We start from the raw sequence: 26,973 nt of genomic DNA, 5'->3' as shown, positions 1-26,973 counted from the left end.
ATCTGTTTGAACTCCAAAAGGCAGCAAAAGCAAATACAGTGCCTAGTCTCACTATCTCTCTTATCAACAGCCCTGCTAAAGTTCAGAGCTGGAAAACTAAACAAACCCACCCAACTATTAATAAACTGTATATTTAATACGTAATCTTTTTATATAATCAAACTAAGCTTTAATTTTGTGTTAGAAGGGAGAATGAGATTTTTGGGGGAATACTTTTAAAGCATGCTTGGGAGCACCTCTCCTCATCTCCACTCTACTTGGCTTCTTCTATCACTGTCCTTCTTTGAAGACAGCCCTGAAGATGATGTTGCTGTTGGTGTGTGCAGACAGGACATGTGAGGACACTGACAGCATGTAGCTGCTGGTAGGGAAATGCCATTGGTCCCAGCACTACTTGGAAACAACCATTTTGACATGCTGATATCAAGTCTAATCAAGGGACCTGCAGTTGTGGTAGGATAACACCTGTGTATCCAGAGTATTATGTCTTCTAGAAAAATACACTATTTCAAATTACCCTAATTCTCTGTTTAGGAAGTTCAAGCACAACAGATTAAGCCCCATAAACTTCTCATTCTTATTCTGATACAAGTCTAAGTCTTATTCTGATATAAGTCTAAGAATATTTCTATACCCACAAAAAATGATGATTCAGTGCATATACAATAGAGTTACTAAAGTCACTGACCTTGTTTGACTATGGACTACACCAGGTTAGATTAGCACCACTGTAAGTTCCCAACATCAGTTTAGTTCTTTGATTCTTTAGGAATGACACATGGAATGTGGCACATAACTACAGTAACAGTCTTCAAAAGGAAGGAAGGTCTAACTAGAGCACGGACAAACCTTGAAGATATTGCACTAAGTCAAGCAAGGTAGTTATGAGGTACCCAGAGTGGCCGAATTCATGAAGGTAGAAATTAGAATGACTGCCAGTGGCTCAGGGAAGAAGGAAATGGGGAGCCAGTATTCAATGGGGGTTCGGAGTTTTAGTTTTGGAAGATGAAGGGATCTAGAGATGGATGGTGATAAGTACAAGCTTTCTTTAAAAATTTTTCAATTATTTATTTACTATGTACGTGCCATGGCACACAAGTATAGGCCTGAAAACAACTTGTGGGAGTTGGTTCGTTCTTTCTACCAACACAGAGGAGCCTCCGTCACTGAACTGCACGGACTGTGTATACTCAGCAAGGCCAAGGTAACATGTACTGTCTATCGTGTGATGGTTAGAAAGCACCTTCACTGTGAGGTCAACCTCCAAGTCTAAGTTTAGGTCGAAGATGGTGAGATGGTGGGTGTGCTACTCAAACCATCTGTGATCCGGCATCTCCCCAAATCCAGGCTGTTTTAAGGATCATGAAGCGGAGAAAACAAAACACCTGGCATAGAATTGCGGTTTGTAAGTGCTCTATTGATTCAGGTGACAAAATTCTGGCTCTTGAGAGACGTTCAAATTAGGGACTTTGGGCTCAAGGAGCTGCTGGTTAATGAAAGCAACTTTGGGAAAGCTCGCCAAATGTTCCCGAGGTTTTCAAACCCACTCGATTCTTACCCTTCTGATATAAGGCCAGGGGATCCCCCTTTTCTCCTTTTTGAAATTCTGGACCATCTATTACTTTTCTAACATTCCCCCTTCATTTCCTTTGGGGAGACAATCTGAATAGGGTCCCGTAGTTCCTAAGCAAGTTCCTAAGCAAGCATGACCACAAATCTGTGAGATTCTCTCAGGCCCCCAAAACAAGGCAGTTCCCACACCACAGTGAAACCCATGTCCTCTGAACTCTAAGTCTGTACTCACTTCTGAGCAAGAGTGACGAGGAATTTGACACACTGGTAGCAACGACTGCTGTCCACATGGTTGCTGTGGTGCATTAGTGCTGGAGGAAGACAAGATGCGTTAACAGGAAGGCCCGGAGAGGCTCAAGTAATAGTGATGCTCTTGTTCTGGAAATAAGTTTGATAAGTGGGTAGGGGACAACTACCTATTCAACAGAACCACGCAGATTCTAGTGTTTTACTGTGTTGAGAACACAGCTGTATGTAGTAGAACTGGAAGAACTACAACTTCAACTGGATGGTATTCAAAACTCCCCCATATGGCTACCCAGACAAGAACAGTTACAACTATCTATCACTTGATAACGGAAATTTATGATATTAGTTCTATGTAACAAATGTTTCCTACTTTCTCTTTTAGCAATTTAAAAATAAATACTTCCTCTTACTTGTCATGTGTTTATGCTTTTAGATTCCAGAGGACCTGGTATGGCTGATGCTATGTTTACAGTACACTACCCCAAACTGGGGCTTAGAAACCTTTGAGCTTGTAGCTCTTTTCTGCCTTAAATGGTGGCTCTTAGGTTCCTATTAATGCTGCCATGTGCTGCTTGAGGATGGGGATATATTCTGAGAAATGTTTTGTAGGTGAGGTCATTGTTGTAAAGATCAGGGGAACTTATACAAAGGAGAACAGCTATACCAGCCATAGCGACATATCTTATGTAACCCTATGTTAGATATAATCAGTGACAGATATGTTATGTGTGCCATGAATTCAAAGTATCTGTGATGAAGGACAATTTTACTGAACTATTTCTAAGGCAGTGTATTAAAGCTAACTCAGATTTTTACAAAACAAAGTCCAGACATACAACATGGTAGACAATGGACATGTGGGTCAAATGACAATCATACTTCACGTATCTGACAATACTTAGGTCTAAGGTGTTAGTTTTTCTTTCCATGGCTGCTGGGGAAGGAAAAGATTTCTGTCACCAGAAAAACCTCCTTAGCTCTTAGAAAACTTTATAGTATTCCTGAACCTTCCCTGACTTGGGAACAAACCCTAGATTGTACCATACTGAGTGGAAGGACAGTCTCCTGGTCAGGATGAGGAACCCAGTGACAATAAGAAGACTTCTAATGGAGAGGTCATCTAAGTCAGGGAGAGCAGAGGGGCCATGCCTGCTGGAACAGAGCTTATTTATAAATTTATAAATAAGGCACTTGTTCCTTAGCTGGCATACTTACCTAGTAATCCATTTTCTGTCTCAAATACAAATTTGATTCGCTCTACTTGTATGGGATCTTCAATGACCTGTCAGAGGAAGGAGACAAAGTTAGCAACTGAGAGCAGCAGCCTGTGCAGAAGTTACTGGTGTTCCCCACAGCTCTACTCAAGAAGTTAGTTTCTACAGCAGGGCCCAAACACTAAGGGATGTTATGATATCACTAAGCATCTCAAACACATCTCTAATTCAAAACCAAAATATAAAAATTTTAAAGAGCTATTCATTTCCTATATATGTGTTTCTAACAACTTTATGCTGAGGGCTGAAGACAGATGGTTTGTGATCCTAAGGACACAGGTTCATTTTTAATTTATTTAGCAAAAATGCATTTTTGCTTCAGGCTCTTGCTATATCTTTAGTTATTGGCACTAAGTGCTGTGCACTATAGCCCACTGCTTGGGTCTGCTGAGCCCAGTTCAATGATACATAGCTCTACAGCATTTCCCAAAGTCTATGAAGAAGGACTGGGGTCAAAAGTTAGAAAGAGATCAGAGAGACAATTTTTTTTAAAGTAGATGACACCCATCATGTATTTTCAATGATATATTTTTATATTTTAAGCCATTTCAAACCTCTGCACTAGGTTTTTAAAGGGATACAATCTTTCCTAGGAGGCCCTGGACTAGTCTCTCTCATCAACTCACTCAAATCATTAAATTTTATTAGCTCTCTTTCCAGCTGATCTGCTCCTTCTTGGCCTTCTACCGTCTGCCTTTTCTTTGCCAGGATCCTAGATGTTCTCCCAATATCCAATTCTGCTTGTTTTAGTTCTTCCTTCAAATAATTGCCAAAGGTGTCTTGCTATGCAAATGAGTCATTTCCTTTTTTTGCTTAAAGCATTTTCAAGGCTCACCATGACTGACAGCAGAGGCTGGGAGATGTGGTGATGAGCAAAAAGGCATGTTTCAGGAAGCAGGAGTGAAGGGAAACTGGAGGCTACATGCACATCCAAGGAAGAATATGGTTGTTACTTCTCTTAATGACTGGTGTTTGCAAGAAATGGAGCTAATATGGTTTGATCACTTCCATTCATATTAATTAACTAAATCCAACCTGTGCCCTACAGGAAGAAGTTGCTGTATCCTGGCATTGGTAGTAGAAGCCTTTTGTAATCTGTCTTTGTCATTCTCTCTCACTTCACCCCCACTCCAAGCTCTACTACATGGCTCCATTCTATTCTTTAGTCACACAGTCAAATCCATAGAGACCCTCTGTCCTAACAGAAAGGATATGACCAACAATATCATGCCTGCAAACCCATCAGCTAACTTCTGAGTGTTGCCCTCAGGGTTAAGCACAGTGAATCACACAACTGAGGCCTCAATAAAGGTTAATTGTCATCCATTACTCCTCTGATTATAATTGCCTGTGGTTTTGCCCGGCTTTTTCAAGATACTGAAAGCTCCAGGACTTTCATTGCTGGTCCTTTCCAAGTCACTAATGCATGTGACACATGACTGATATGAAGAAGAATCAGTAAACGCAGACAAACTGAACAAAACCCAGTAAGGAGCTAGTGGCTTATGAACACATGCGAACTTGTAAACATGTAAACGCAAGTGAGTCAGCAGAGAAATGTGAGACTTACCAATATCTCATGCAGCAGCTGGAATGTATTCTTTAACTCGTGGGGTGGAGCAGTGTCTAGCTGGTTCTGAAAACAATTTTGTGACAGGACAAACATTCTGGTGACTTCTCAGCGGAGAGCACAGTTCTGGAATCAAGCTCCAGTTCTACCACTGTCTGCCTGTCACTAGTCAAGTCAGCTCCTCTCAGGGCCTCAATTCCCAGATCCTTAGTTGCGGCCAAATAAACCCCTAAGGCTCTTTCAGTTCAGTATCCCGTGACACTTATGTTATTAGGAAAGTGAGGGAGAAAGCGAAATGGAACATTCTAAGTCACAAGCAGCCCTGATCTTACACAGTACCATCCACACTCTGCTCGTTTCCTAAAGGACGCTGGTAGCAAAGAGAATAAAGGGAAACCTCTGAGGTGAGCTCTCAGTGAAGTATATTAAAAAGGCAGCGTATGAAACAGAAAACTCTGCTAAAATGCACTAAGAAAACAAGGTTTATAAAACCTCTTTATGCATTTTAAATTTTATTTTATTTATGTGTATGTATGCACACATGTGTGCGGGTGTCCACAGAGGCTAGGAGGAGGCATTGAAAATTCTATGGAGCTGGAGTACAGGCAGTTGTAAACCGCCTGGAGTAGGTGCTGGAAACTGATATTTGGTTCTCAGCCTGTGCAGAAGAAAGTTGGGAAAGGATATTGCAATATTGGAAGTATTAACAGACTTCCAAGGAGGCAGGAATGGTATTTATAAAACACTTTGCCTAGTGCTGCACGGATTACAACAACTTTGAAATCAAGTTCTATTTCTTCCTGTTTTGTAGAAGAGGAAAATGCTTGGGTTCACAGCCATACAGTGAATAAGCAGACACAAGAGGAGGGCAGAACACCCTTTATTTACTAAGAGCTACAGCTACGCCTCACTAAGTACGTGCTCCTTGTTAACACTACGTGGATCACTATTACAAACACGAGTGTGCAATTCTACCACACAAAAGAACTTCTGTGGGTAGGAATAGTAGATACGTGTGGATTTCACATACAGAACCTGAAAGGAAAACACGCTCCTCGGGCAGGGGAAGTGGCCTATGGATGGCCAGCAGGACATGTCAAAGTAGACTTTGGCCTTATTTGGGTGCATTTTTTTCACCAAGAGAATCAAAAGCATAATTACTCAAAGATTCAAAAACTAGTAAAATGACATGTAGACTTTAACACTTTTCTAGTAACATCTAGAAAAACAGTGAGCGAAAGACACAGGTACAAGCTACCTTCTTAGTCCCAAAGCCTTACTCTGTCACTGGCCAACTGTATGACGCACCTTACTCTGCCTCAGCTTCATGTTTTGGGAACCATATCGATTTCATAGGACTACGTGAGAATCATGCGAGTTAAATGTAGTACATTTGGCATAGTTTTTGTGATTAGTAGGTGCAGTGGGTGAGATAGTGATTACTATATTGATCAATGCCTTATAATTAATTATATCACTGTTCAAGAAGATATGAAACCTATTTTTGATTTTTAAGACACTGCAGGTAAAGAAATTACAGCTGTGAAACAATTTCATCCACTAATGATCACCAGAACATTAATATTATTAAAACATTATTCTTAATTAGTTAAAAATTGAACCATATGCAAATGTTTACCACTAAGAAAAGGGCTAAGTGAATTATGGTACATAAAAGGATGAAGTATGGGAAATTACATGACCAAGTCAAAGAAGACAGAATCATAAAACTCTCAATTACATTAAAATACAAAGACAGAAAATAAAAACATATAACAGGATAAATTAAAAGGATGTTCCTGGTAGTAGTCAGCATTAAATATTGGGGTTAGGAATTCTTTTCTTAATTCTTTAAGAATCAGCACAATACTTACTATTTTTACAATTAAGAAAAATGTATCAGAATTGCCTGGGAGCCAGAAAATGCTCTCCCAGGGTCTCACAGAATGCTACCAGGGATGGCTAGGGTGACTGGATGCTACCAGGGATGGCTAGGGTGACTGGATGCTACCAGGGATGGCTAGGGTGACTGGATTCTACCAGGGATGGCTAGGGTGACTGGATGCTACCAGGGATGGCTAGGGTGACTGGATGCTGCCAGGGATGGCTAGGGTGACTGGATTCTACCAGGGATGGCTAGGGTGACTGGATTCTACCAGGGATGGCTAGGGTGACTGGATTCTACCAGGGATGGCTAGGGTGACTGGATGCTACCAGGGATGGCTAGGGTGACTGGATGCTGCCAGGGATGGCTAGGGTGACTGGATTCTACCAGGGATGGCTAGGGTGACTAGATTCTACCAGGGATGGCTAGGGTGACTGGATGCTACCAGGGATGGCTAGGGTGACTGGATGCTGCCAGGGATGGCTAGGGTGACTGGATTCTATCAGGGATGGCTAGGGTGACTAGATTCTACCAGGGATGGCTAGGGTGACTGGATGCTACCAGGGATGGCTAGGGTGACTGGATGCTACCAGGGATGGCTAGGGTGACTGGATGCTACCAGGGATGGCTAGGGTGACTGGATGCTACCAGGGATGGCTAGGGTGACTAGATTCTACCAGGGATGGCTAGGGTGACTGGATTCTACCAGGGATGGCTAGGGTGACTGGATTCTACCAGGTATAGATAGCTAGGGTGACTGGATGCTACCAGGGATGGCTAGGGTGATTGAGTTGTACCTTAATGAAATGCAGCATCGTGAAGGAAAAGTGCTCATTACAGAAACAGCAGTACACCACCATCTCCATGAGTGCCAGGAGGGAACCAGTCAGCTCTCGCAGAGCAAACATGACCTGGTGGGAGGACACAAAGGAGTAAGCTACAGCCACAGTCAGCAGTCTGTTCTTTCATCGGATTTTTCAGAAATTAAGAACAATGACATTGTCCTAAAACAGGGTTTCTCGCTTGAGGTCTAAGGAAGGATTTCAGCGTATCTGGATCTCTCTGTCATTTTATACAGACTTGTACAAACATGCACTTTTTATTTCCTGAGGACTAACCTTCAACAATTTTCAAATGCAAGCATTCTCATGAGAGGTTAAAGTAATAGCTGATGATAAGAAAATAAAGTTAAACAAAAAAGATGAAAAAACTACTACAATATGTTGTTCTCATCTCCATTGAAAATCAGATTATGGAAGTCAGAATTCATAGGAAGGTAACTGGGTAAAAGGAGAGCTGGCCAAGAATAAGGCACAAAACATGTGCCTCATGCAGACACGGGGACAACCCAGCCTGTGTATGGCCTGTGCAGACATGAGGACAGTCCAGCCTGTGTATGGCTTGTACAGACATGGGGACAGTTCAGCCTGTGTGTGCCTTGTGCAGGCACGGGGACAAGCATACTTGGAAGGTTCACATACACATGCTTTTAGGCTGCAGTGTTTTAGGACCAGGGACAGACAGACTGAGGACAAACTTTCTGATAATGAAATTACTTCAAAGGTGAACTCTCATTCAGCTTCTCCTGGGCCTTAAGGATAGCTGGTGGGGCTGGAATGGAAGTCTAGTTCTTGGATGGAGAGAAGATGAATAGTGCCCACTTGACAAATTCACCCATCTATCCACGCCGTGCTGGACATGGAATACACTGGGCAAGTGCTCTACCACCCAGCCATGCCTCATCTCTAGTGTTTTGGAATGCATATAAAAAAATAAGCATTTCTCCTCGTAACAGTATTTCCTTTCACCAGAGTAACTTGAAAAATATATCAACAAAAGGATTTTGCTCAAATAGGAGAAAATAACATAAGTAAATGTCTTCAGCACAGCAATTACATACCTCTAACAAATAAGGTTTCCCTTCAGACAAGAACAATAAGGCTTCTACTTCCTCGTGGAGGGGCAGCAGAGGGCTTGAGGGAGCAACACTGATAGGTGGCCGTTGTTTAAATATGCCAGGAGCTTTAGGAGACCCAAGAAAAAAACACAAAAGCACAACTTGTCTCACTTGGAAATGTTCCATGAAACACATGTCCACAAAAAAGTGAAACTCTCAGGTTCACACACACAATTGCTGCGTTCTTGCAACTCAATCCTTCAGTCTACTGGACCAATGAGCTAGGCAGATAATTTCCTTTATTTTTTTTTTCTCAAATTTTACCTCAGCTATAGCTATGAAAAAGTACTAAAAGCTGCTATCAGAGAGACACTGGACAAGTCACTGTTCTTCAAGCAATTGTTTGCAAAAAACAATTATGCTAAGCAGATAGGTATATACTCTTTCTTCTGTAAACTGAACTATCACAACCAGCAGTCTTTTGAGAGGAATGAGTCAGGTGTAGGAAACAAACTGCACTCACAACCAAGTGTCCCAGTCAACCTCAGCTGTCAGCTTGACACAAAACAAGGTCACCTGAAAGAAGGAACCTCAACTAAGAACCACCCAGAGGCCTTTAATCCCAGCAACTGGGAGGCAGAGGCAGGCGGGATCTCTATGAGTTCCAGGCCAGTCTTGTCTATATGAGCTAGTTCCAGGACAGGCTCCAAAGCTAGAGAAACCCTGTCTCAAAAACAAAAACAAAAACAAAAAGAATTGCCCAGATCAAACTGGCCTGTGGGGTATTTTCTTAATTGCTAATTTATGTAGAAGGGCCCATCCCACTGTGGGCAGTACCTTCTCTAGGGACGGAAATGAACCTGGGCTGTATGAGAAAGGTGGCTGAGCAAGTTGAAGGGGGAAACCAGCAAGCAGCATTCTTCTGTTGTTCATGCTTCAAGCTACTGCCTTGAGTTTCTGCCTTGGCTTCCCTTGATGATGGACTATAACCTGTATGCCAAATAAACTTATCCCTCACTAAGTTGCTTTAAGTCATGGTGCTTATCACAGCAACAGAAAGCAAACCAGAACTCCATTCATGTGTCCTTCAATGTCCCTCTATAAGGTGTTTGTTTATAAGTTAGAATGATGCACTCTGGGGGTTTTCTTATTTTCTGCCTTTAGATTTTACTTTACACATCACCACCATACTTGAGCTCTATCACTTAATGGCTATGAACTTATTAGCTGTGTCTTTATGTTGTCTCATCTACAGAGGGGGATAGCACCTCTCCAGTGTGCTACGGGGAACGAACACAGTAAATACAAGCACTATGTCATAGCATAGGACACTAAAAACAATCATATATGCTATTGTGTGATTGTCAGGACAAAGCCTATGAACAGTATACAGGCACAATACACGTTGTATGATTAGGATAATGGATAATCATAGTACAAAAGTGTATCTGTGACTGTTATTGGTAGGTGACAAAACAGGAAATGCTACTGCTTCTAACTGATATGAAAAATATTTTACTAATTTATATCTGAATCCCCTTTGCTTTCACAAAGCACTTTGGTATTTTATCTAATTAATCCTTACTATATCTAGAAAGATATTTATTAATATTTTCATTTTGTATGAAAAATCATAAAGGTCAGGTGGCTTGGTTAAGTTTACACAGCTTAAAGACAACAGCCCATACCTTGTCTATTCTTCTTACTACATCAGTTGTTCATACTATGGTGATGAGTGAACTCTGAATTAGTCTTTAATCCTAGAGCCATTTAAAATAAACTTTTTCTTTCCTGCATCAAATCAATGATTAACTTGATTTCTCTAGTTATTGATAAACTAGTTAAATAAAGTACAGTTTAGCATTAATTAAAACAAAAAACTTTTAAGTGCTCCTCAAAGATCAAAAGTCAACTGAGAAACAAACACTAACCATTCAATCCTACGATCAGTACTTCTCTCCATGCTTCTGATGTATGGTCAAACTTACCAACATTCCTCTGGGAAGAGACATCTGTATGCAAGACCAGCAATGCCACAGTGTTGTGAAGATTCCCAAATTCCCGTGCTTGTGCTGAACTCCATCGACGTATCTATCATTAGAGAAGATTGAAGAATGCCACTATTCTGTGTGGGGAAAGGATCTGCCGGCTGGTAGTTTACTAAACCATGGTCTCTCTCGATGCCCACACGATGCCCACAGTAAAGAGGTCAACATATAAAGTCACTGGTCTAATAAAGGTATCTCAAAGGATTTGCTCCCCTGAAAACATGAACTCATTAAAACATTAACTCTAAAATCAACCCATTCAAAGTATGCAGTTTAGGTTGGGTACACTCATGACATGCCAGGTAATTTTCCAGAGACTTAGTGTAATGGGCAAACCCATGAAGCTGGAGGACAGGAGGCCTGGCCCTGTGGCAGGTAGCTCATAGTGTCTTGTATAAATGGGCACATTCACAACAATGCTTTATGCAATGGCAGAGATAATGCTACCTGCTCTGCCCACTTTGTGGTTTTGAGGACCAAGTGAAATACTAAGAATGAAAACACTTGAAAACTAGTGCATTCTACAAATGCAAGACAATATTAACTGTACAAACAGTGCAAATACAGTGACCCCCCAAGTCCATCATCAGTCCCTGTGATGAGATTGAAACAAAAGACAAGTATGGCAGATCTCAACAGCCAATAACCACAGCACATTATAGTATCAGCACTTGTTTCTCACTACTTAAGTATAACAACAATGTTATAGGATGGGGAGTTGAGAGAAGTTTAGGAGCTTAAGAGGCTCAGACTCTGAAATCCTCAGAGCTGGGCATAGACCCGTTTCACCAACACATGCGCTCTGTGACCTTGCGTAAGTTACTTAGCACAGCTGTGCTTAAATTCTTGTCACAGAATAGGAGAAACACTGCCCATTTTACTGAGCTGTGTGTCCAAACTACCACCACAGAAAGACCAGGTGTACTTGGTCCACAAGAAGCACTCTATCATTCCTGGATCCTAACATTTTATGTATTTTAAAAATCTTTATCAAACAAAAATTAATGGATGGAGAAAACAGAGCTCTATAGGACTTTCTAACAGGTTATACATGGACACATCCATCCATATAATAGTAACGTTCTGGGAATATGCTCCGAGCATTCAACTGAGAACATCACACTGCAGTATAATTCAGTTTTTAACAGTCTAACTTCACAGATGGATTTCAACCAACCCTCAAAACACTCACGGCTCTAGGGAAGGAAGAAGAGGGCTCTAAGGCCACTGATTCCTTTTCCTATTGAACTTCCTCTTCCCCTAATCGCCAAAGACTTTTAAGGTCTTCATAGTATATACTACTCAGAACTAAATGAAGCTAAAACATTTATCAGCTACAAAAAGAAACAAAATGAAGCCCAACAGCACCTCACTGAGAACAGTAAGGCAGTTCTTACCTGACTGTTCTGTCGACTGACTCCGAGGAGGAAGCTGATCATGTGTCGCAGTGCTGAGTGCCGCAGAAGAAGGTCTCCGGCCCTAATGCCTTGCTGTCACAAGGCAGTAGAATGACAAATTATACTCCCAGCCAGAAAAAAGTTATTTTAAAAATACATTCAGACATTTCAAGAAATCACTATGTTAAGCGTTGTACCTTCTATGTAGGGAATACTTATTAATATCTTACACACCTCTTGAGCCTTACACTGCCTCCTGATGGCTGCTATGGAAAAACCAATGATGCTGCTTCCACTGTTGTCAGTAACTATACCTACTTGGGTTGTAATTCTTGAAGTAAAATAATCCATTAATTTGGATTTATTTAGAAACACTCATGAATCCACTACACAGAATGGAATCTAATATTTTTGCATATATAAAATATCTTTAGAATATAAATCTACTGCATTAGGAAAATACATTAGAAAACAATAATTTACCTTTTGTACAAAAGTGTTGAATAGGGAAAAGTATTGAGCACAATTTTTACAGTTTTCTGGGACATCTTTATCCAAAAGAGCAAGCAGGACTTCCAATAACTGATGAAGGCTTTTTAACTGGCAAGAGGAAAGAGGAAATTATATAAAGAAAGAGACGACACAAGACAGACGCTTGTCACAGGATTAACTTGAAGTAAACCACCATAAGAACAGAGGGAAATTACAATCCAGTCTCAGAGTTAGATGGATTTATGCTTTGGAGAGCAAAACAGAATTATCCTTTTACCTTCTGGAAGAGTGTCAGTATTGCTGCAGAACTAAGGGAGAGTCTATTTTATTTCCTAGGTACCGGAGTCCAGGTCACGTTTTCTCCAGAGCTAATCTCTCTTTTCTCTGTCTTACAGAGAGGTGGGCACCAAGGGGAGATGGATTTCTGAGTCCCTCCCTCCACTAGGCTGCTCTTCACAGTCACAGATGCAGAGAATAAAACACAGACACAGGCAGAAGGGCTAGAAACCAAGCCGATGGAGCAAATGGAGAGCAACAGCCTGACAGATGACACGGCAATACCGACTCAACTAGGAACTTACTTGAAAGCCCGCTGACGCCTCATGGAAAGCTTTGAAAAACATTTTATTTGTTTAGAAACCATTTGGGTATGACATTGCTTCTGCTTTCCCTCCCACCCCAAATGTTTCTGGACAACTCCCTAGAAATTCGTCTGTTATCCAAGCATTAAGACCAGGCTCACTACTCTTCTATTCCTCTGAAGATGGTATCCATCAACTTCTGGAATACCCCATCCATCCTGTCACACCCATTATAAATACAATACAAGTTAGCACTTACATAGCACTTCATTTTCAAAGTACTTTACAGTATGGATATAGTGGGTGGCAAGAGGCATAATTTCCATTGTGGGGAAAACAAACACAAAAATACATTAGTTGGATATCAAATAGAATTGACTTCAGGAAGTAGCTTCCATGCTTATACCCTCTACTCCTTCCTTCTGTCTTTAAAAGGTTGGTGATGTTCTATGGCCTAACCTTATCTGTAAGGAGACTGCACTAATTCTGTCTTTTTTCTCTGGAGTATACAGTGGAAGAAGGAGGGCAAGGTAATCCTTAGGGTAGCATTCTTGAAACACCTTAGACAGCTCCCACAGGAGTGTCATGGGGCAATGGTATTCAAGCTTTCTAAGCAGCTCCAGCAACTTTCTTTAGTCTGCCTGAAGCCAGGTATGATTTTTTGCTTGATGAAAAGTTCTGCTGCTTACGCTGATGGAAAACTATCACTTTATAGGATATGTAAGTCTAATGACTCCTGGAATTGAGAGGAGGACTTTCAAGACCTTTCTAAAGGGCACATTTGGCTTCCTGTTCCTCTGGCTGAGTGCCTGGTCTAACAGAGCTTGCGGGAATAGGTGGTACTGGAGAACTAAGGGTCTGGGTGCCCCGACACTGGATCCAGAACATCCTCCTTCAAGAATGTGCTCAAGGTTGCATAGTGAAGTCAACATCTAAATTTGAAGCATTCTGTCCTGTAGTACATGGATGCACAAAATGCCTGGAGTCAATATTTGTAAGGAACCAATTTATTTTGAAACTATTTTTCAAAGTTTTCCATTTAGTATCAGCTGTTTGAAACAGCAAACTTGGGGAGTAACTGTTGTACTTGAGAAGACTTAGTAACGGAATGAACAACCAGACTGATAATATACACCACAGACTTCCCCACAGGCTTAAAACCTTTGGGAACTGAAGATGGGAATAAACACCATAGTTTGGTTTATCGTGTGTATGTTGAATTAAGATTCTGAAGATATAACTGCAGAGAATAGGGTTAGGAAAAAGAGAATATTCCTGAAAGATAGAAACAACACTCAGGGAATGATGAAGACTGTGAAGGAACTACTGTGGCCTGGGATGAATGACACTGGTTTGGCTATCAAAAGCAGTCGGATCAGGAAAGCAGCTTTTGAGGAAACAGCCAAGGGTGACTCAGAATGTCTAGGTTAGTGTGTGTAGACAATAGTTAGACTATTTCAGAGTCTGACACAAATTCTTGAGAGAAGACTGGCCAGGGATGAAAATCCTAAAGCAGACAAAAGCAGACCTCAACTTTTTTCAGTCTCATCTTGGTATCTGGAACATAAAAAGGGATGGACAGAATGCCTTCTATCTGAGCATGTATCAGAAAGTCACCACGTACACACACATGCACACACGCACACATAGGCCCAGCCACCAATTTTAGGTCTCCTTTTTATTATGTACAACTGAGAACAGCTGATAAAACAGAATACATAAAGTTTACAATAAGACTGACCTTATCCTGATAAAACAAGGCACTGTCTAAGGTCTTCTCCAGAATGGTGGCCACAGCAACGCGTACTTCTCTCACACTGCATTCCAACAAGAAAACCCTAAAATAAAGAGAAACATATATAAAGAAGGACACAAGTATGTAACCCTAAGCTGCCCTGCATATTTCCAGTCTAACAGCCATGAAGTAAAATGACTCAGAGGTAGGAGTTCAAGTATCCCAAGAGCTTCCAGACTCAGTCACAGGAAGTGTGGCTTCCCCAGGTCACTCCATATGCTGTTAATAAGACATGGGAACCGGACATGAGTTCTGCCGAAAGTCCAAGATTCTAAGTAGTAACTCAAATGCTGAAAAGACAACAAATGCCCACATGATATTGCACGAAGGCTTAACCAACTGCATAAACTCTTGAGGAATACTGTGTAACACTAAAAAACTGAAAGTATACCTAGAATTGGGGAGGAGGTCTAGTGGTAGCGGGCAAGTGACCAATCTCCTCCAAAATAAAGACGAAGACAAAGAACGGGCGACTAGGGGATGTAAGTATTGAAGGTCAACAGTCACAAGAGACACATATACCAAAGCCAATGCCCAAACTCTGTAGGGCAGGATCTCTACAAACGTTATGTAGAGATATTTGGGGAAGGGGAAGAGTCTGAGTGGAGTATAAGAAAACATGAAAAAATTCTTAATTTTTGTTTGGTTTGAAAATGTTAAGGTGCTTATGCTGGAAAAAGCCAAAATCCTTTAATTGATAAAGACACATGTTGAAAAATCACAGTGAATTCTGTGTCTGAAACAAACTTTAAAATAGAAAGAAAAACAGAGACTGGGATAGGTAAGAATAAGCTCTGCAGGGTACTTCTGACTAACTTTGATGTCTGTTTATAAATGTCGACAATAAAAAGTCCTTACAGGAGATAATGTGTCCTTTATGTGAGTGGTTTACATTTCTTTAGGTCAGCTGGCAAGCATTCACTATTACAAAACCCACAAAACCCTACATTAAAAACTTGCATAAAGAAGCAGTATAGGGTGTTGATGTGAAAGAGGCCATCAGCATCTTCACACCTCAATTACAGAGATATAGGCTAACTATCCATCCTCACTCCAAAATGCGTAAAGTCTGAAATTTTCAGGTGACAATAGACGATATGATGTCACTATTGGAAAAATTCTATACCATCAAACAGGTTAACATATAAAAAGAGGAACAATACTGCATAAAATTACCTCTAAATTATGTATATGTTTACATAAAACAAAGTGAATTAATGTTTATATTTGTGTTCCATTCTATGACACATCACTATATCCCTCAACTCAAAAAATTTCCAAAACAGTCTGGTCCTAAGCATTTTAGAAAAGTAACATTCACCTTATGCATGTGCGCGCGTGCTCTCTCTCCCTCTTTCTTCTTCCCTCCCTCCCTCCTGTGTGTACTAGTGAGGACATTTTAATTGGAGTAATGATAAACTATCTTTAAGGCTTTATGGGCTGAGGAGATAGCTTAGTGAATGAAGTGTTTGCCCTGCAAATGAGTTCACTCACTCCCTAGAATCCCCAGATTGGTTTTTTTTTAATTCATTTTCTTTTTCATATTTATTTATTTATTATGTATACAATATTCTGTCTGTGTGTATGTCTTCAGGCCAGAAGAGGGCACTAGACCTCATTACAGATGGTTGTGAGCCACCATGTGGTTGCCGGGAATTGAACTCAGGACTTTTGGAAGAGCAGGCAATGCTCTTAACCACTGAGCTATCTCTCCAGCCCCCCAGACTGTTTTTTTTTTTTTTAAAAAAAAAAAACAGGCATGGTAATGCACACCTAAGTCCAGTGTTAGGATTACAATGAGGAAACAGGTGGCTCCTCAGGCAAATGAGACACCCAGTTTTTGTTTTTTGTTTTAAAGGTGAGAGGCTCTTCTCCTGAGTATGTCCACTGCCTCCATACACAAGGGCAGCCAGGTACATCCACCCATACATATATATATATGCACACACATACATAAATATCCTGGAGGTTCTAAACAAAGAACTAGATAAAAACCATTCCTTTCATTTACTCATTTTTTAGATTTTAAAAAAGATTTATTTATTTTTGTTTTATGTGGATGGATGTTTTGCCTGCGCCTATGTGTACCACACATGTCTGGTGCCTTAGGAAGCCAGGAGGGCAATGAATCCCTGGAACTGCAGTTAAAGATGACTGTGAGCTGCCGTGTGGGTGCTGGGAAATGAACTAGGTTCTCGCCAAGAGCAGCCAGTGCTCTAACTGTTGAGCCATCCGTGCAGCACCTGTTATTAACTGCTTACAACTCACGGCAACTGAAAGTAATCAGACCTCATAGAAAAGATCAGGTAATCAACTGGGATGCTTGGCATTAGGAATACTAAGAACTACTACCAAAGGAAGACAATTTCTCAGGAGACACTCAAATCATGAAATATTTTCTACGCACCTTTCAAACATATAATCATTCTTTGACACAGTGCTTGGGAGACTGATTGGGAAAATATTTTCAAACTCAATTATAAAAATCGGGTAAAGTTATCTTTACTGTACACTTTAAAGAGGCAGGTACGTAATAACTCTTCCAAGAAATGTTTATTAGTTCTCTCTTCATGACCAAATGCATTGTGTGATGTGTGAACAATATTTCAGCATGTGTTATATGGTAGGCACTCTGTGTCCAGTGTGGAACAAGCAGACTTGATTCTGTCCTGAAGAAGCTGAAGCTCAGTAGAACACACACACAAATCCCTAAGGAGTACATAGAGCAACAGGACAGGTCTGTATCAGTCTTTGAGTATGTGAAATCTAAGCTGACATTTGAAAGAGCAAAAGACAATTACTATGCCAAGAGCAGAGGGAACAATGTTTCAGACAAGAGTATCAGGCATAAGAGGCTTAAAGTAGGTTAAAAAAAAAACAAACCAAAAAACAAAAAACAAACAACAAAACAAAACTCAGCATGTTCATTGAACCTGTTAATTTAAGCTGGCCTTAAGAGGTGACTGACATCAAGGAGGAAGTGAACACTACAAGCCTGAGTATAAAGTGAAGACCAAGCAAAGCTTTTGGATTTTATTATAGTGAGGGGGAACCTACTAAAGAGCTTTCAGGATGGAAGTAACGTGATACAGCTGCTCCAAAATCAACACTTAGTCTTTATGGGCTGGGCGGGGAGAAATGGAGATATCAAGTAGGCAAATGGTATCTGGACAGAGACAGAGGTGAAGGAAACATGTCTGAGATTAAGAGCTCTGGTCAGGGTTGGTAGCTCACTCAGCACCTCCATGTGTAGGCCCTCGGTTTTATCCCAGTAACATTGAAAACTAAAATAAATATTCAATCAAATTTCTAACTTATCACCAGACTGTGCTCCCTTAGTAGGAAGGAACCTGTATTTCTCACTTTCCTGCTGGGCGTCTGTTTTAACACAGAAATACCAGAACACATTTGTATGCTGACAGAAGAGGTCGACAAGGTAAAGGCAGGAGTTAACTGAAAGGCCAAGTTCCTTTGAGGGACTTGCAAATACAGATTCATTTTGAGAGGCAAGGGCGTTTTATAACCTAGAGATGGAAAAAGACTATGGTAGGTATGTGGCATGTGTGATGAGTGACCATTATAATCACTTTCTTAGTGACACCCCCAGGCTAGGATGGGCTCACATAAGAAGTTTAGAGCCAAATCAGAGGGAAAGAAGAGCCTACCGGGGCCAAGGAAACAGGACAAGTTCTTGTTAACACTGAAGGGGTCATGCTGGGCTCCTCATATAATGATAAAGTCACCAAGGATAAGGGAAGTTGACTCAATAAGTTCAACTGAGAGTAAGAAGTAAACAATAAAGTGATTGCGGACTCTTGAACTGTTATCCAAAAAGGCAGCTTATTTTACTCATAGGTTCATAGGTAATGAATGCACTATCAGAGCTAACTCTTTTGGGGCCAGAATCGGAGAATAGATAGACTGTATAGTAATAGGGCTGTACTAGCAGCCTCAGACTGAGTACCTGAGGAAAGGGACTTGCACGCTTCTCCTGAGCCAGAGCAAGCACTAAGGGGCTGCATGCTGTGAGCACCTGTCAACCATCACCTCACACTCTCCCAGCAGTCCCTGAAGCCTTGCCAGCATCTAGTCCAACAGATAATTTTGGAGAGGCTTAATTTCCTGCTTTAGCGAAAAGCTTAAAATGGACTCTAGCCTGATAAACAATTTCAAGCTGAAATGTAAAGGGTTTATAAGAACCATTACTCCTAAATGATAGGAAAGGACATAAATTCCTTTTAATTTAGAGATCCTGAAACTTACTTTACCAATTCTCGTCCTTCAGAGCTAATAAAATACTCAACAAGCCACTGACAAGCATCCAAACTCTTTGAAAGCAATGCTTCAATAGTAGCAATCCATTCTTCAGTGTCAACCCTTTAGAAGAGAAAGAGCAATGTCAGACTCCAGCAAGTAGCCTCAAAGCGACGTTCCACAGTGTGACACACCTACCTGTATACTACCTGCTCCAGTGTGGACAGGAACGAAGGGTAGATTAAATATTCAGTGACGACCAACTCACATTACTCAGTGTTTCCATGTTTAGGTTATTCACAGTATAATCCCCCCCCCCCGCCTCCTCCCACCAGGCAAAAACATGTACAGGTGCCTACATCTATGATTTTACTTTTATCTTTTATATCTTTATCTTCAACTGATAAAGACATTTTGTCTGGCATAACTAAGCCTGTGTTACCAAAGGCTCACTTTTAAAATAGCTTATGTTTTATATCATATTCCTAAAATCATTAATATGCTTGAAGTATAATAATGGTTCAAGATTTGGCCAGAGAAAAGGTGGCCTGACTGTACTACCCACAATCTCATACACTCCTGAGACCCCAGTGCCCTCCAAACAGTAAATACAGACAAAATGGAAACAGTACATGTAGATACCATGAGTAAATTTCACAAATGAAAGTAGCAATCGAATTTCTCTACTTAACCCCATGCAGACCTTAAAGGACAGAAACATGTTCTCCTTTTTAGCATCATATAATATTGCTATCACTCAATGTTCTTCTGGATGCTACACATAATGAGGCTGCCATCCGTAATTATTTTTCTTCAAGAGTCTGGCTGAAAAATCTTTCCTCAAACCCAGACTTGAGACGTGTACTCACTTTGCTAGTGAGCGCTCCATGGACTTCCAACTTTAACCAGTTGCAACCCAAGTATCCTCTTTCTCCAGATATTTTTCTACAAACCACCCCTCAGCTCTGTCTCTTTCAGTCATATACAAGGACCAACAGTTACTAACCCAGAATCTATAATGATCCAGGCACCTTATCAGGTGCTGGAGATAAAAGTCAGTGATAAATAAGATGCAAACGGATATCTGGAGCTCAAACACATCCTGGTGCAAACTCCTCCATCAACTGTTACTGGCCACAGCCTAGATTTCCTAGTGTGGCACCTAGTGACTGGTCTTAATGAGCCACTTACAAGTAAGTATACAACTAGAAAAATACAATTAACCAGTCACTCGTGGGTGCCTTAAGCAAATTCTGCTTGCTACTCTAGATTCTTCCCTTCTGCCTAGGATGATGCCGTCTAGATTTCTTCCTTTCAAAATACTCTGAAGGCACCAATAGGTATGATTCTGCCCAGTTTTCAAAGATATGGAATTTATGTCTTGTAGCACAGCAATTTCTTTATCAGCCCTTCTCATTAAACCTTTCTTAAAGATAGAGGCTGTGTCTTGTAAACTGGACACATCAGGTAATACTGCAGTATTTTGAAAAGCTGAATTTAAAATTTTATTTTTTCATGGAATTAACCGGTATTAGCAAAACATATCACTCTTACCTGAGTTTTTTCTTTGTTCGTAGATAAGTTTGGAAAAGGAACTGAATGGCAAGCTGCAAGCTCACCTTCGCCATACAAGGATAATATGGGTGCTTTAGTTTAGTCTGAGAGGAGGGAAAGGAGGATATTTTTCACAAGTCTTACAGATCATTACATATTTATATAGAATGTAATAATGACACAGATAAGATTAATATGAAAAACCTAATTTGGCACTTAGGAAGTGAAGGCAGAAAGGTAGGATGTTCAAAGCCATTCTCAACTACATGGCAAATCCTTGGAGACAGCCTGGGCTAAGTGAAATCTTGTCTCAAACAAACAAAGTCTTGCCAGCTAGTAATAATAAACACTAATTAGCATTTCTAAAAGTTAAGATATCTTCATTTTTACATGAAGCCTTTTTAAAATAGAGTCTTTTCCCTTTTTTGGCAAATTATAACTGTACTCTCCACAAGAAAGTACTGGAATGCCATTTTTGAGTCTGACAGTATATGACCAGAGATTAGAAAAGGTTAATCCATAGAGCACAGGAACAAATGATAAGACCTCCAGCCACTCAACCTCATAGTCCCTCAGAATCTTAACATTCGGCGTGTGTAACCACAGCACTCATAACCCATACTCAACAGCCCCAAAGCTGCCTGTATGTTAGTGTAACTCATATAGGAAATGGACTTTGGCATCTAGCTGAATGCTAACACCTGAAACAAGGGCATCACTTTTTTCAGTTCTTCAGTTACAATTAGCTACTTACAGCATTCAGTGACGCTAAAGACAAAACAAAACTGAAATAGTCACTACTGTACACGTCTCTATTCTTCATAAACTTGAGGTTTTCATCTCTCACCATCTACAAAACAAAATCAGTGACTTTTAACAAACAGCTAAAATAATGTGGAGGGTTATTTCTACCAAAATGTTTAGGTAATAAGAGTTTGTAAAAAAACTATAATTTATAATAACTTTTTTTCAAGCTTTGAATTTTGAAAAACGAGTGAGAGAAATCTCCCTTAAACTTAAGACACTGTAGAAAGGTACATTACCACCTACTTACTCGCTTATCCCTTGGCGAACTCAGCAAGCTGTGTGAAGGGCCAAACACAACACCCTACACACAGCATTTCCATTAATTTCTGCCCTTCCCTGCACAGCTCTTCCTTCCCAAGGAGACTGCACACTTTCCTATCTAGCTTGGGCTGTCTAGTGTGTAAGGTCTGGACCTGGCAATGGTCTTGATTTCAAACCCTTGCCTTGTGAGATCCCAGGCTATTTCCTTTTTAAATCAGTCCTGTTTATATAAAAATAGGAGTAAGACCCCCTATTCTACAAGAGGTTTAGGAAGTTTAATTACTTTGTAAAAACCTGTTTAGCCAGGTGTAATGGTTGCATGCCTTTAATCTCAGCCCTTGGGAGGCAAAGGTGGGTGGATCTCTGTTGAGTCTGAGGCTGGCTTGATCAACACAGTAAATTCTAGGTCAGTCAGGTCTATATAACTGAAAACCAGTCTCAAAAACCAAACCAAATTAACACTTGCTTATGGTCTGTAGGACAGAGCAAGTATTCAGTAAATGATGGCGATTACTGTCAGTTTAGTCTTAACTGAAGGGTCTGAGTCTTAACTTGTTCTCTCCGATAAATTATTTCAACAATGTGTTTCTCTACTCGAGGATGATGCTGGCAATCTTGAGTGTATGTTCACTTTTGTGTTCTCACACTGTGGCACTATCTTATAGCCTCAATACCTGTCGTAGAAAACACAAGGACAAGTGAGGGTAATGAAGTGGCACATGAGGACAATAACAGAGAAGGCAGTCAGAAGTACGTTAGACTTACAATATGGACTCTGACACTTATCTTGATTTTCTCCCTTAGAGAATTATTTACCTGCTCTCCATTCAAATGTTTATTTATTTTCATTTTGTGTATCTGTATTTTACCTCCATTTATGTATGTGCACTGTGTGTGCCTGGTTCTGGGAGGTCAGAAGAGGGTATTGAATCCCTGGAACTGGAGTTAACTAGCTGTGAACCACCAAGTAGGTGCTAGGAACTAAACCCAGGTCCCCTGCAAGAGCAGTTAAGTGCTCTTAACAGCTGAGACAGCTCTCTTTCTCCCTGTTTCTATGGTTCTTACCTGGTATATCCGAGCAGGCATTTTCTCCACAAACAGTCCTTTCTTCTCACCCTTTTTTACCAGCTTGGTTAGAATAGAAAGCCTGTCATTATTAGGCCTGTGGGGCCGAGGAGAGGACTGAGGTGAAATCTCAGGTGAAGATGGAGCTGACCTGAGAGACAGAGTCAAAGAACTATTGAACACAAAGGGGCTTTTGTTTCAGCGTTTTAAAAACTAGCCACATTTATATACTGGGTACTGTACTTAAACATAAACTGCATACTTTCCCAATCCAATACGTAAAGGCAAATTCACTAAAAATAAGACCATTAAAAAAACATATTTCTGGTTATAGTGTTATGATTTGGACAAAAATACATTTAGTATTGCATATATACCTCAATTCTAGATTGAAAATAAAAAAAATTCAACTCTATCATAAATAATTTATATACATGTTTCTATATACAAAGTAACTTCTTGCCAAGGCAGTAAAGTCCTGGAAAAAGAAGGACTTAATCACATTTTAGAAATTTTCTTAAGCTTAGTTAATTATTTTTGAAAACTGAGCATTATATTATAAAGATTCTACCAATGCCTACCAAAACAACACAGCAAGTTACATGGCAGAGAACTTACAGAGAGAGATCCTCAGCTTCCTGCCTTACAACACTGACTCGACTTTTCTTTGGCAATACAGGGGAGTTCTGATCAGACATCCTTTGGTAGAAGAGCATGTAGGCATTCCAGTATCTTCGACGTACATCAGTGTATGGGTTAGCTATTTTGCAAGACATTAAGAGGGAAGCCTCGGTAAAAAAGATGTTTCTTCGCATGATAATCTATAAAAAAGGGACTACAAACTCAATCTATTTACTAAATTTGCAGAGAACAAATCGTAAGCAAAACATGGATCTTTTAGAGTGTTGCCTAGAATGCAAGTTAAGGTACTTCCCCTTGAGGAGGGAGGCGGAGGGGCAGACATCTTTACGACACTGCATAAAAAATAACAGTTTGGTAAGCATGGGTGCTAGAACTGTCTTCTGCAAGTGATTATACCTCTGTGTAAGTCAAATGGACATATAATTTTATTGTCCAATTAGTTCTGAAACTATTTTTAATGTTGAAATACTTTGCCCATTAGTTCTCCCTAATGTTATTTCATCCTCTTGCTATATGTTAATTCCCATTATTTTAGACTTTTTTCCCCTAAGCAGCTTGAGTATATCACATTTGGCTATCAAAAGAGTTGTCCAATGCAGAGTGGTCAGTCTTGAAACCATATACACAACACCAACAAAAACAGACGCAGTAGGTTGTATTGACATATATGTGCACTCAAACATATACATATATACACATATATCACAATTGTAAAGAAAAAGAGGCAACTTGAGTGTGGAGGGGCATAGGAGGGATCGAGGGAGGAAAGGGAGGAGGAAATGTAATACAATTCTATTTAGGAAAAAATATTAAAAAAATAAAAGGAAAATAATAGTTGTGGTTCTATAGCTGGGAGAATATAAACCAAAATAGATATATTTTTATATAAAGAATATAGCTTCTAATTTGGTAGAGCACTATATATTAAAAAATAAAATGAATGGAAACTATCTACTTATAAGTACTTACTTTGATCATAAACTTTTGGTCTATATTCTCCTCCAAAGCATTCATACTCCAGGGTCTCATCATTTAGGTCAAACTCTTCTATAACAGTGTCATTAAATTTATACCACTTTCCTTTTCCATACCCCCTAGGACCAGAGATCAGATAAACATAAGATTTAAAAACAATTATCTTCATCCCTTGCTTTTATTAATATGTATTATGCACAGATAAATCTGATGATGGTTATGTAAAAACATCCAGGAAAAATTTAGCAACATAGGTATAGTGATTTTAGTCTCTAAAACTTCTTAAATCAAAGGAGTAAAAATAGTTATCCTAAGTTAAAAAAATCTGAAATGCAGAACAAAGAATAATATGAATTTCTTTATAGCTGGGCATTACGTTACATTTCTATAATCCCAGCACTTCGGAGACAGAAGCAGGATTGAGAATTTGAGGTCAGCCTAGGCTATAAAACCCTTCCTAACCCACTACTCCTCCCCAAAAGTTTCTCCCTAGTGGCATGGATGCTAGAGTTCAGCAGAGAAAGCAGAGCATATGTGAGTGTTTCTGGAAGAGACCTTACCGCCTGTCCTTGATGAAGGAGTAGTAATGGCCTGCGTGTGCCTGCCCACTGTGTACAATGACACCAACAAGCTCATAGTTTTCTGTGAGGGCAACTTTTTTCCGTGGGGATCCTCCACCTCCTTGATCCATATTTCTTCCATTTTCACCAACTTCAGAAGATGAATCCTGGCGAGCCATTCCGGAGACTGTGTAAGGCTCCATATTTAGCATCCACGGAAACTATGTAAAAGTAAAAAGAATACTTTGATGTTAAGTGGGAATATACACAGCAGTACCTAGGAAAGTCAAGTTGTGCTTCCCAAACAAGGGCTGACTCCTGCCCCACTCACAGGCCTGGGTCACAGAAGCACTTCATTTCACAGCCACGGCTGGGATGCCTTCAGAAATGAAGGCACCATTTTTACATCTGCCTGTCCTATGAGTAGCAGCTTTTCAAACAAGGGCTGCAGATTCCTCATGCTGCTTTTCAGGGACAGACAGGATGTAGGGGAAGAAAAAGGAAAAAAAAAAAGAGGGAAAGGAGGGTCATGTTGAGAGAAATTTCAGGGGGAAAGAAGTTACCCGTATTTGTTCATCGTATTTAATGGATCGTCCACTCTCCCAGTCAAAGCCAAATCTCATCAGGTGAATCACCAGCACACTAGGTAAAGACTTAATGCACGTTCTTTTCACTGTTATTCTCTAAGAAAAAGCAAAAACCAATTAACTCCCTGGAGAAAATCAATGTAATGAATGTAAAAGCTCTTGGTACCCAAGTAAAACAAATAATAGCACAATCTACTGGAAGCAGCAACCCGGGCTTAATAATGAGCTGTATGCAGTAACAAGCAACACTAATACTGTCTCCTGTAAAGGGCAGATGCAATACCTTTTCTTTACACTTTTCACAGTAGTATGCATTACTTCCTTCTAAAACTTCACCTCTAACAAACTGGTCCAAAGAGATTTCCAAGCTTTGGCAAGAAGTAACTCCTAGATTGAGAGCCATGAAAGCTTCCTCACGCTCGTATCTGATTGGGAAAAGACAGACACCCATGAATGAAGAAGCACCGCAGCTGTCACAATGCCTGAACTCTAACACACTCCCCAACAGACACGAGAATTAGATGGACCTCCGCATTTTAAAAACACACTAACCAAAACATGATTTTCAACCAATACTTTAAGGCTACATAGCAATTATGGAAACTGAAGGAATGTAGTTCATTGAACATTTATAGATTCCCTAAGAAATAAATCTACAAGTCAGTCAACAAATTAACATTTAATAACTTCCTAAAGCATCATTTAAAGATATTTTCCCCCACGGTGCTAACATCAAAACCAGAGTTTTATAGCTGCTAGACAAAGCTGTACCACTGACCTACAGCCCTATCCCTAACAGCCATTGTTTAACATAGCAGTGACATCTTCACTAACCTGTGAGGACAATCTTTACAGATCTTCTGATCAGAATAGATGCCCTGGAAAGTATTCTTAAATATCTGTTCTCGTCCCATTTTCTGTTGGAAAAAAAAATTCAAATTTTAACTGAATGTACAGGTTGGTTCACATTAATATTTTACTTAAAAATTTTACATCACAATAGAATGAGTAACAATGGTAGTTTCAGCTAGAAAACAAAAGACGCTAGTAACCACCACTAAGAGGAGGAAGAGAGATGGGTCCATGAGAGCTGATCACGAGAAGTCCTCCATTATGATTCTGATGCTTCTTTCTGTGCTGTAAATTGCAAGGTAGCAGCAACTCTGGCAATCTTTGGTTTTTTTTCCTCAAAAACTGATACTATATAGCTCTAAGTTATTTTAATATAATAATTGTGCTTATTGATAAGATGTACAGTGGCACCTCTGGGCAAGTCTGTCACATGTTTTATTGGGAAAGACAGAAAGCTTTTAATGTAAGCATCACCACAAATAATATCCTATCTAGTCCTTTTGTCCTTTTGCCAGAGAAGTCTCCCAGTCCCCAGAACTGCGCCTCCAGGGGACCATCACTTCACTGGGCACTCTGCAGCCAGACTACCTCTAGAGACATTGCAAAAAATACACATGCATGAAAGGGCATTTATTCTGTAGTATAGATTAAGAACT

The 26,973-nt window shown here is 40.1% G+C and overlaps 1 protein-coding gene across 2 annotated transcripts in view; it reads right to left on the bottom strand.

Annotated features, from left to right (window-relative positions):
- The window catches only part of Usp24 (ubiquitin specific peptidase 24), a 140,115-nt gene that overhangs the window by 5,167 nt on the left and 107,975 nt on the right, over window positions 1-26,973 (bottom strand). For both annotated transcript variants that reach the window (XM_075945478.1, XM_075945477.1), the window contains exons 46-64: window positions 26,300-26,382; window positions 25,749-25,890; window positions 25,442-25,561; window positions 24,879-25,099; window positions 24,313-24,437; window positions 23,320-23,461; window positions 22,702-22,852; window positions 21,323-21,418; window positions 20,569-20,672; window positions 19,024-19,137; window positions 14,707-14,803; window positions 12,376-12,492; window positions 11,893-11,985; window positions 10,436-10,538; window positions 8,451-8,572; window positions 7,348-7,461; window positions 4,666-4,731; window positions 3,037-3,103; window positions 1,805-1,883 (exon numbers count right to left, since the gene is read on the bottom strand). In XM_075945478.1, coding sequence (XP_075801593.1) covers window positions 1,805-1,883; window positions 3,037-3,103; window positions 4,666-4,731; window positions 7,348-7,461; window positions 8,451-8,572; window positions 10,436-10,538; window positions 11,893-11,985; window positions 12,376-12,492; window positions 14,707-14,803; window positions 19,024-19,137; window positions 20,569-20,672; window positions 21,323-21,418; window positions 22,702-22,852; window positions 23,320-23,461; window positions 24,313-24,437; window positions 24,879-25,099; window positions 25,442-25,561; window positions 25,749-25,890; window positions 26,300-26,382 — 2,156 coding nt within the window. The remainder of the gene's footprint in view (window positions 1-1,804; window positions 1,884-3,036; window positions 3,104-4,665; window positions 4,732-7,347; window positions 7,462-8,450; window positions 8,573-10,435; window positions 10,539-11,892; window positions 11,986-12,375; window positions 12,493-14,706; window positions 14,804-19,023; window positions 19,138-20,568; window positions 20,673-21,322; window positions 21,419-22,701; window positions 22,853-23,319; window positions 23,462-24,312; window positions 24,438-24,878; window positions 25,100-25,441; window positions 25,562-25,748; window positions 25,891-26,299; window positions 26,383-26,973) is intronic.

Source organism: Microtus pennsylvanicus, chromosome 13 (assembly GCF_037038515.1).
Source record: "Microtus pennsylvanicus isolate mMicPen1 chromosome 13, mMicPen1.hap1, whole genome shotgun sequence".
NCBI lineage: Eukaryota > Metazoa > Chordata > Mammalia > Rodentia > Cricetidae > Microtus > Microtus pennsylvanicus.
This window is presented reverse-complemented; position numbering and strand designations above follow the sequence as displayed.